This window comes from Limanda limanda, chromosome 20 (genome assembly GCF_963576545.1).
Source record: "Limanda limanda chromosome 20, fLimLim1.1, whole genome shotgun sequence".
Taxonomy (NCBI): domain Eukaryota; kingdom Metazoa; phylum Chordata; class Actinopteri; order Pleuronectiformes; family Pleuronectidae; genus Limanda; species Limanda limanda.
The window spans coordinates 13,242,687-13,253,854 of NC_083655.1; the positions used below are offsets into that span (position 1 = coordinate 13,242,687).

General features: G+C 42.7%; 1 protein-coding gene across 1 annotated transcript; it reads right to left on the reverse strand.

The window, feature by feature from the left end:
• Positions 1-390: 390 nt before the first annotated feature.
• On the reverse strand, positions 391-10,998 carry mtmr6 (myotubularin related protein 6). The gene is made up of 15 exons (XM_061093488.1): positions 10,818-10,998; positions 7,846-7,977; positions 6,870-7,032; positions 6,578-6,735; positions 5,754-5,882; positions 4,970-5,104; positions 4,643-4,775; positions 4,452-4,561; positions 4,194-4,319; positions 3,457-3,506; positions 3,044-3,137; positions 2,823-2,929; positions 2,030-2,164; positions 1,781-1,907; positions 391-1,044 (listed from the first exon to the last, which is right to left on the reverse strand). The coding sequence occupies exons 1-15, from the start codon at positions 10,839-10,841 to the stop codon at positions 685-687; spliced, it is 1,983 nt and encodes a 660-aa protein (XP_060949471.1). The 5' UTR covers positions 10,842-10,998; the 3' UTR covers positions 391-684.
• Between the last annotated feature and the right edge of the window lie 170 nt (positions 10,999-11,168).

An 11,168-nucleotide genomic window follows, 5' to 3' on the forward strand; every position in this document is an offset into this window, starting at 1 on the left:
ATGCGAGAGGTACAATCGGATTAAATGATCAATGAGGGCGACAGATAGCAGCTGGACCCTGGTCCATTGTAAAAAATTAACTCAATTAAGCGAAATGGCAGCTGACTAATTAAAACACAAATCACACTCCAGTTTTGCCGGATGCAGATACAGCAGTGGAGACACAATTTTGGTTTAGCATAATTTACTAGATTATTTTAAATTTTTTGTCCAATCTGAGCCAGATGAGCTCAGGTCATGAGCAACATCCAGATTAGTTTGGACTCAAGCCTTTGGGATGAAATGAAATGAAATATTTCTGGTGCCAAAAAAGTGTCTGTGTGGACTTGAGTATTGTGACACATTGATAGGAATATAATTTGGATTATTAAAACAAACTAGAAGACACACCATTTTTCAGATGAATTTATTCTCCTCTCTATTCATTTCCTCCTCATAGTGCTTTTAAACATTAATAAAAAAAAAGAAGCCTTTTTTCCAATAGGTGCAATATATGACAATGATGAGGCTTTCCGCAGAGATTTAGACTACAAAGACGTACGACTTCATCCACTCGTCCCATTCAGGACCCCTGCATAATCAGCACATAATCACATACAGAGCAACAGCTTCACCTTGACATGCACACACTTTCGCCAAGCCACGCCTGTCCCTCAGTATCCCACAGCAGCCCCCCGTTCCCTCTCAGCAGGTCATGCGCGCCACACCAAACTCCAGACTGACAATGGCCGGCTCTTCCTTGGACAGCTCGCTGTTGAATGTCCCTTCCAGCTCCCCGTAGCTGTGCTTCCTGCTATCGTTGCCACTGCTGCCCTCAACAGTCCGCTCTGTGTTGGTGCTCTCCGTGGCCTCCTCGCCCACCTCTTCCTCCTCCTGCTGCTCGTCCTCCTCGGCCCGCCGCTGCACCTCTTTGTGGTTGATGGGCGCCCCCAGGATGAGGGAGTCTGGACGCGGAGGGAGGGAGTTGGAGTGCTGGTCTCTGGTGGGGGGAGCCACGGGGGGCTCAGAGGTCGCGACTGGGGTCACGCCGAGCTGTTGAAGCCTCTGAAGAGAGACAGAGGAGTAGAAAAACAAATGCATGTGAGTAAAACAACACATTCTAAGAATATTACAGCATATTTCAGATGAACATTAACAGTTGAAATATTTAAACATGTTTCAAAATTAAATATAAATGTTGTGATGGTAATGCAGATGGTTTTTCATTCGAATGAACCTGAACTAAAAATGCTTCTGGAAAGTAAACATGATGTGTGGTAACTAAGTATTTATTCTATCTCAGGACAACATCTAATTGTTTCAGAATAATGGTGGACCACACAAGATAATTAACTCCTAATGAGATATGGATAACGAAAGGATTCTAGGCTTGAGCTTTTTAACTCTGCCAAGGCCATGTGTTCACCCCTGTCCATTTGTTTGTGAGCAATTATACGTCAAGATTGGAGTCAAGAAAGAACCCAGTACACCTCAGTGCGGATGGATCCATATATGTTTAGTCCACACTTTCTTTGGCTCTGTGAGATGTTTTCCTACATTTTCATAGATTTTTTGAGAAAAATTATTGGATGCTGCAAAACCATTATGTTCAGGGGACTGAAATTGTGTGTAAGAAATTTAGTGCAGATCCAAATAACTGGACCTAGTGAATTTGACTGTGGCTTCACAAGGAGACCGCCCTGCCGGAGGTATATACAGTTGCCTATTTATCAACAGTGATCATGCAAAATGATAAAATCTGAATACGGGCTTCAGAGAACAACATTTTTTGTGAACTCACGCTCTCCAGTGCTTGCATTGTGCTCTCGGCTTTGCGACTGTTCTCCCTCAGAGTCAGAATGGTTTTGAGGATAGACTGACGTGGGTGCATGGAGCGATCGAACTGGTGGTACATGTTCCTCCAGAACCTTGGAAACGCAGGCGCACACAAACATATAGATAAGACTCCATTCATAGCATTAAAGGGGATAATCAAAGTGCAGGACTATTAATATGTAACAGCTGGGAAGGTGAGGAGGGCCGCACTGACTTGAAATGGTAAGGCAGGGTCGAAGGCTCCAGCACAGGGTGCAGCTCAGAGTATGCAGGGCTGTAGAACGGATTCAAGTAGTTCTGTTTCTCGCTCATTAGGAATGCCCACAGCGAGTGCGTCCGCTCTCTGAGCCTTGAGCACAAAACATTTAAGAGACAAACAACACATTTGAGCATCATCAAGAAAAGTGAATGTTTAGATCCATAAAACTGAGGTAAAATATGAGATCACACACAGAGAGTATATATATATATATATATATAATATATATATATATATATATAGGTGAGTGAATATAAAAACTTTTCTCATAAAATCTCCCTTATGTGGATTTAAAACCATAATTTGTTACATTCATATTTTTTGATAGCCTGATAACATGCAGCAGATTAGATGACGTGGTTAGAGGATTGGAATGTGGACATATCATCTGTCACACTTTCAATCCACCAACAAAACCAGGAAGAATGTTTGTTTAAGGCTGGCACAACATTAGGATGCTACCGACATAGGACAATGATTGTCCTATGTCAAAATGGTTGTTTGATCTATTTTAAATGTTTGATCGGTGCTTGGTTTTGTAGGTGGCACCCTTGTAAAAACACAAGATCAACTTGGAATTTCTGCTTATGTTTGCTTAAGATCATATTCCTGGATCGGTCTGTAGATCTACACTTTAAAGCACAGCGAAGATCGTAAATATTCTCGCCCTTTTATAACTGTAGATTATATTGGTGTATGCGAAATAACCAATCAACGCATGAAACAAATGTGTGCGTGTCTGACTCACTTCAGCTCCTCCCTCTGCCTCTGATTGTTTCCAAGGAAGTTTCCATATTGACAGGAATGGACGTGTTCATGGATCTGCAGCAGGAACCACTCGCTAAATTCGAATGCCTGAGTACATATGTTGTACAAACATGTTACATACAGCATGATGCATTAAGCACATACTGGACAGTGCCTAGGACCTTACAATACAATGCAATACACCTCATTCAAAGCACAAACCTGTGGGACCTGTTCCATTAGCTGCCAGACACATTCAAGGAACTGAGTGAAAATCGGAGAAACCTCCTTTGGATCGCCATCCAACTGATCACACCTACAATAGCAATAATAATCAATAAATATAAGGACAACACATCAAAGATGATTAACTTCAACATTCATTTTGCAAAGATCTTATTCATATTTCTGTAGCACTACAGCAGTAAAAAAAATATTGAACTATTACTATTTTGAGTATTAGCTGTTTTGAGCAGTCTTCTCGGAGAAGAGGCAAGTGTTTGGGAAGCGAGAAGCAAGATTAGTGGAATATATAATGAAAATAAAATGGGGTGACTATGATTATAATCCTGCTTGAGTTTGCTCTAGATCTGAACACTGATTACATCTCTACGGTGAACCAGTTCAAAGCTCACCTGTCTGCAAACTTGTGACCAAAGGAGATCCAGTCTTTCTCTATCAGAACCTGCAAACACATGCAAAGGAAGATCAAGTATGGCGCAAAAAATGTACATCTAGCAGACATTTCAATTACGCTCTTCAATTTGTAATGGAAATTCTGCATTTGCGTTATGATTAATGGATGAGCAGACATGTATGTAGAAGATTGGATTAACAGATGTGTTCATCTTAAAGATCAGCTGTGAGTTAACTTAGGATTTTACGAATATTGCTCGGGCACTCAAAATTCATGGTCTCAAGAAGCTCGAGTGCCTCTGAGCAGATTCCAGGGGCCTTTGTTCTGTAAATAAAGCCATGATGACCCCACCCTGATAAAGCATCGTATGATGTTTTATCAGGGTAGGGACACGGCCCCTCCCCGTATACTGATTTCTCCTCTGCTCATTGTACATGTCAGAGTGCTACGAAGGGCACTGGCGCTCAAGGAAATGCATATAAAAATACCGTACAATGATTTCTCATAAAGCTAACTGGTCAATTAAGAGGTTTAAATTTGAGCAATGTCAAAACTAAAAAAGTAATTAGCTATTACTCAGGAGGGGCAGGGGGGCATTGATTTGTATCAAGTGTTTCCCCCCCAACAAAGTGATTGATCAGAGTTAAGATGATCGTTTCAGTATAAGGTCATGAATAATAAATAACAAATTAGGTCTTATTTTCATGAAACGAAATGTGTGTGTTTGTGTTGTACCATGAAGCCCTTGATGGTACGGTAGTAAGGGTCCATGAGCAATGCTCCCAAGGAGCAGACTTGGGCTGTTCTGTCCCACCCGTCTGAACAATGAACCAATATACTGGCTCCTTCCACCGTCACCGCCTGGGATCAACAGTGAAGACAGACAGTTAAATATTCTGATGGCGATTTTTCATTTAAAAAAAAGGAACAGGAAGCAATCTTTGGCTGTAAATGACTAGGATGGACAAGTGGAAATGGGCCGGTGAAAGTTACCTTGGTAAGAAAAATGGCGGCGTCTACAATGGCCTTGATGTGCCGCAGCCAGCCGCAACTTTCCAGGCCAACCAAGTAGTCACTCATGGAGAGAGAGCGATTCCCAATCACTGAGAGGCACACACAGAAAGAAACTGTCAGATTAACCATTGACCTATTATTTGCACTGTCTGTTTGGTAACGTGTTCAACCTTCTATCAGTTTCTGCAGACTGGTTCTCATGACATGGATGTTTTCGATGCCAACAAACTGGAAGCGGATGTTGGAGTAGTTGTCCTCGTTCTCGTAGCCTTTACCAGCTGCTCGGTTAGCGAGCGCATTCAACTGCAGGACAGAATGAACAGATAAAAAAAAAAATTATAATAATAATCGCAAGACTCCTGTGAACACATATTTATTTGTTCATACTTGTACCGACAGAACAACAACGAAACCAGGATGTGGTTGTTTTATGAACCTGCGGTTTTATGAACCTTGGACACGTTATCCGAGGTCCTTGTTTGATGTCAACACCATACCTTCGGCCTGGTATCCATGACGTAGACGAATCGGCTGTTGTGGTTGGCTTTGCTGATGACCTGCAGCAGGCTCTCGTCCTCTAAGCATCGAGCACTGAAGCCAGAGAGAGGCTGGCTGCATCGACACACTGCTGCCTGTCAGTGTGAACAAGTCCATACCGATCAGAACCAGGGATTGTACAAAATACTGCAGCTAAATTATAAGCCAGCACGGATCATTTGACCACATTCATTACCCCCCTTTATGTATCATCTAAAATTAAACAACTTGAGCTTGTGTTAACAAAATTGAAAAGGAATCCAAACGTCAACAGCAACTTAACAGCCACTTTTTTTGTCGTGTTTCAGGAACAGTACAAAGGCTGTGCTTGTACTCAGTCTTTATAAACCAGAGTGATTAAGTGCAGACAAAGTTGATACATGAAAGAAAGTCACACATAATATGGACAGGACAGAAACCTTTAATACCAGGAATCATAATGTGGCTGCGTGCGATCGTGGCACAAAGTTGAGAATGTTGTGGTTAAGTGCTGGAAAATGTGTTTGAACAGGTTTTGCTCATGCAAGGCTCAACATTAGCCTTGTTGTGGGTTCATCAGTTCCCTCAGGCACTTTTTTTATAAGATAATTTCCCGGAATTTCCATCAGTTTCAAATAGAGATTAAAATTAATTTTGGGCATGCAAAGCAAAATTATACCCTACTTGCTACACCTTTAGCAGCAGTTTTTACATTCTCTCTAAACTACGACAACAAGCAAACATATAATTAAAAAATAGTAGTACCTTTTTCTCCTGGTAGAAGTATGTGAGTACAGGAAATCGTCCTTTGCTCCTGAACTTGGAACTCCCCACAATGATAGGCTTACTGGCTGCGATGGGAACATACAGGTCTCGTGGATACGTCTCACACACCTGGAATAACCAGACACGAAACCATGCAAACATCACAAATACAATCACACACAGGGACACAAAAAGATGTTGACTGACATCTCCTGGTTGGCCAGCTTTGTCACTCTTACTTTGTTAGTTCCTACTTATGTAGGTCTATGGTGCGTATCTGTTTTGTTCTGATTAGGAAGGACGTGGGTCACTGTCTGATCTGATCACAAGTGGACAGCGCCGAGATCGTCTGTTCACACACTCAAGCTGCATCTCATATGACTGCATGGGATTGGACCTCACTTCCCCGCTCTATATGTAACATGTGCACTTTGATGGGTTGCCATTCCACCCCAGCAGACTACAGACCACCAGCATCAGAAATGCCGCCGATACTGGGGAGCACTGTTTTTAAAGCGGCAAAGAAGAGGTGATTTTCAAGAGTGTAGCCCGAACCCCCTTAAATGACAGGCCACATTTCATGCTGTGAAACTCTTAGCGCTGACCACTTGTGGATCTGTCCATCCACGATGTATTCCAGGTCTAAACGGGGTCTCAGTCACTGCTGCTAAAACAGATTGCGAGGGGAAAACTGAATTTCCCTGTGGGGATGAAGAAAGTCAATAATTCCTTAATTCTTTCTTTCTAAAGCTAATAAAATGTTAATTATTACTTAACCTATTACTACTAACTTGATGGTTTACAACTTATAGCCGACTGCCAACCTTGTAGTCTCTGTTGACGTCGGTGAGCTGCCACTGGTCACAGGGGACACCCATCCTCTCATACTCTGCCCTCAGGTCGATGAGCTGCCATCCCTCTTCTCTCTGTTGGTCATTCTGTTTTGGGTTGTAGGAGAAAGCGTAGAGCTCCGGATAGCATACTGTGTGGAGGAGAAGACAACCAGAAGATAAGTGTGTTGATAATGTAGTGTGTTGACATATTAAACATTATAAGACAGGAGGGGGCAAGGACAGCAACAAACACTGGAACAGAGACAGACACGCAGACACGCACCAGGCCGTAGAAGACGCAGGAGCGAGCTGTAGACATCGTGGCAGTCTCGTTCTCTCTGTATCACGAAATGCACCAATCGGAAGTTACGACACTGGATGACCAGAGGGCAGCCTGTGGTGGTGAGGGACAGCTTCTCCACAGAGGCAATATGGTGATGCAAAACCTACAGGGAAGACAGAGAGAGAGACTTCATTATTTTCAGTGGATTTCTGGTGCAAACCAAATGCGGCTCTGGGTCGGCTTGGAAAGGCTGGGGGCAGAAGGAACGAAGACCACGGCCAAAAGGTTTCACAAAAGCGTCTGCATTTTGGGGGGACGAATGCGGGCCGAAGCCTGCCTGCGACAGCCGAGGAGACACGGGGGTCTCCGAGTGATGGAAAAGCGACCCTCAGTCTTCAATTGGCTCAGGCTCCGATTTGTATTTATTTTTATTTATTTAATTATAGTGTAAACTTTTGTTAACAGTTCATATATTATTCATAGTTTTAAGTTAAAACGTGTTTTGTATTTATTTATATTTATAATCTACTTTAAACAGTTTGTATATTTGGCAATAAAATAAGCCTTTCTTAAATGTCGTCAAGCGTCATTTTGATCATCTTTTTTTTTTTTTTAAGTATCGGTTCAGGCACCGTTTAGTCACCGGTATCGTTTTAAAAGTATCGGTTAGGAACCGGTATTGGAAAAAGACCAAACGATACCCATCCCTAATAATGAGGTTTTGAACCCTTACCCCACTTGCTCTTACCACAGACAGTGTTGCATACTTCCACCTGTTTGCTCAACACACCGACACAGACTTGCATGTACTTCAGTGTTATACACAGTGTGCTTCATGAGGTCAGAAACAGATTAAAGTGGCTGCAGATTGAGGTAAAAAAAAAGATGCATGTTTCTGGGAAACTACTGGCAGCATTAAACGGCAGAAATCCTGCTAATGTAGGTTTGCACAAATGATATGTTGAGATCTACTCACCCAGATCTCCTGTCCGGCCGAGGTTGAGTTGTTAGCGCTGCTCTCCACGAAGATGAGATGAGTAGCTGTGAGGTACAGTGTGCCGCTCGTGGATTTGTTGCTGAAACGCTCCAACAACCGCACGTGCTCCACCTGCAAGCACAACCGGAAACCATTAACAATCAGCGGTGCCCAGTGAAAAAAGGATCTTGCTAACTGGAATGACACCAGTTACAAAATGAAAGGGTGGCACTTGGCACTGGTTTCAACTGGAGCACCACCTGCTCCTCGGTATTAGCTGCCAGTCTGATTATAATAGGAGTGGACAATTATTTTGGCACATACAATAAAAAGGCTTAATGATTTTGGTCACTGAGTAATGCAGCAGCCATAATGAATAAACCTGCTGCTCTTTAACTAAACCGGTCCTTACCAACTACCGGTTATTCAGAATGTGCCCTCATCCATTACCTCAACCCATCAGTTCTGATAAACAGTTACTAAACGTTTGACACAGGAAGAGGGTTGTGGTGCAGCAGCTGTAATGAACAAAATGCTTTATATTTCCTGGTTGTCAGAACACCCATTTATAACTTCCTTAAACAAGGCAGAAAAATTACAGTTCTGGTAGTTTTCAACATCATACTTTAGCCATAATTGTTTTAAAAGTTAAAATACACAAGTTACATTTAAAGAGAAAGCGTTCCAATTGTCATCAGCCCTCTGGGATAATTGCCAAGTCTGTGGCACTGTTGTTGGGGTCGTGGGCTGAAGAGTAAGGAAAGCCTCTGTGTTGAACTAAACTCCTAGATCAATATCATAGGCCTTAACAAGATCCCAACATGAAATATACTCTGAGAAACTGTTGGAAAGTACTCTTCATGGACATGTGCAGTCCATTTCCGCCTCTCAAAGCTATCAGAACAAGTTTTCTCATTGAATACTCTGGTTGTTACAAGTAACCCTCGCTCTGAAAAAACATTGGACGGAGGGATTTGAACTGTTTGTAGCCGTGGCTGCAAACAGTCCAAATGCATGATTCATCACAGGGGAGAGTTCAATTGTGAGTCATACATCCTCTCCTTGGTTTCCATTTCCCGGCTCCTCTTAGATATGACGAAATGCTTGAGAGTGGGCTCTTATCGGAAGGAAGTTGAAGAGCGAGTTTGACTGAATCAGAGGGACACTATGCTTGTTTACTATGTGTATCTCTCTTTATAAAGCAACACTAAGCAATAGCTCCCTCTGCAGTCACATGTGGTGATCATTTCTATTGGGCTCTCTGTTTTGAGCGATAAAGGGGTTTTCCTGCAGATAAGCCCATATTACCCATGATCCCCTGATTTTGGAAGCAGAGGAGAGGCCACTGTAACACAAAACTCTGAATTCTTGATATTTTAAAAGTTTTTCTTGCTGAACATTGGATATGAACACTGGTTTTTAACGACTTCCAACTCTTTTTAACTGATCTACAGTCCAGCTTTACTGGGTCTGATTCTGGCAATTTATGCTGTGTCAGTTCCACACTGATCGTACTCGCACACTGACGTTTCATATGGAGTAAGAACAGACATCAGGGTGAAGAATGGGAAATAAAGCGACATCATTCTGTCTATTCCGAGTAAGTGAAGCATCAAACTCACTATTGTGAATTCCATATGTGTTCTCTTGCAGTTAAACGGTAAAACTATGTAACAAAAGAAGTTCTACGTCAATCTTTATCGGATTGTATTTGTTTAACAGGGTTTAACCCGAGCCAGGTCATAAATCAATAATCCCTTTTACACAGGATCACTGCAAACAGCTGTTAACATATGTCACACAAGTTAATATTTGTAAATGCACTGGTAACGGATTGGTACTTTGTATAAGCCAATACGCAAAGTCCAGGCATCTGAAGCAATAAGGGAGAAATTGTGTCGGGACATCTCAGATATTTTTGTCGAGATTACGTTTGGGAGAAATTGTTGTCCTATATTTGACAAAATACGTGGTCATCACATAAGATTTTCTTTTTAAATGGAGATGAACAGTGTTGCATTGTGGGCGTTTTCGCAATGATTGGGAGCATTTTCAAACTCTACTCGTTACCAGCCGTTTTGCAAAGTCAAGGGACGTATTGGGAAACACAAGAAATGGTATGGGCCACATCTCTCATTCGGTGAACAGCACACAAACTGTTTTGCTCTTCAATACATTCAACTTTAAAGACTTAATGTCTGATTTTATAAATTGAATATGCGATTACGCGTCATTTTAAGATGCCCACTCAAGGCTGGGTAGGTGAAGTCCAAATAAGCTGCTGGCTGATAGATGTGCGCCTCCTGAGATAAGAAAGTCCGGCTTCAACTTTATGATCAGGAACTTCTCTGGGGATGCTCAGCGAGGCCTCCTGTTTGTTCTGGAGCTTGTTTGATCTCACTTTGGAGTCCAGGAAGTGATGCAGAGCTCATGTGATTAGGCTGAGCCAGTCAAATAAAAAGGGTGAATAATCAGTTTACGCCTTAACTTGTTTGTGATCTGTCACAAAACTGAGAGGAAGAGGAAGAGGGAGAGGGAGAGGGAGAGGGAGAGGGAGAGGGAGAGGAAGAGGAAGAGGAAGCGGAAGAAGAAGAAGAACCATAGCCCCTGGTTGTTTGGATTATGTCTAGGATAACAACAGATAGTAACATTATGAATGCATGTGACATTAAGCTTGCATGGTGGTGTTTCCTCACTCTGGATGCACTGACTGACTAACAGGAAGCGCTGCAGAGGACAAACAAACAGCTCATCCATGCACGTCACGTCTGAGCTGCTGGCGACACCTGCTAGCTACCAGGCTAACTCACACACACACTCACACACACACATGTCGTCTGAACAGTGATATCAGGCAAACGTCACCAACACGACACACATCGCAAACATCCTCCCTCCCCGCGTTAAGCAGATAAGGCCGAGCAGCTGACTGTATTCCCGTCCATTCGCCATTAGCCGGAGACGTTAGCTACCTTCGGCGTCCGGATGTGCTCCATTTCTTTCCCCCCCCCGAGTGAGAAACAACGACAGCTTCAGGCGACGACCTCCGGTGCCGAGCCGTTCATTTGGGAACCGAGACCGCCCGGACTTTTCCGCAGACACACGGTTCTGTGTTTATTCTGTCAAGTATTGTCACTCCTCCATCCGCGTAAAGCTACCGGTGCTCACGTCAGCGCCTGCGGTGTGGGGTTTCAAAAATAAAAGTTGGCGTAGTTAGATGACTAAGAAAAAAATGTTCCAAATACATAAACCGTTTTGTATAGGTACATATTAATAACCTTGCATTGGCTTGATTAAATAGCAGGAAATGTCATGATATGTAA

What these genes read in the sequence shown, in the direction of transcription:
- mtmr6 (XM_061093488.1), bottom strand. Translation starts at nt 10,841, where the DNA reads ATGGAGCACATCCGGACGCCGAAG. An exon ending in CGGCCGGACAGGAGATCTGG is followed by an intron (nt 7,033 to 7,845) that starts GTGAGTAGATCT and finishes TCTTCCCTGTAG; the next exon opens with GTTTTGCATCACCATATTGC. An exon ending in ACGTCAACAGAGACTACAAG is followed by an intron (nt 5,883 to 6,577) that starts GTTGGCAGTCGG and finishes TGGTTATTCCAG; the next exon opens with GTGTGTGAGACGTATCCACG.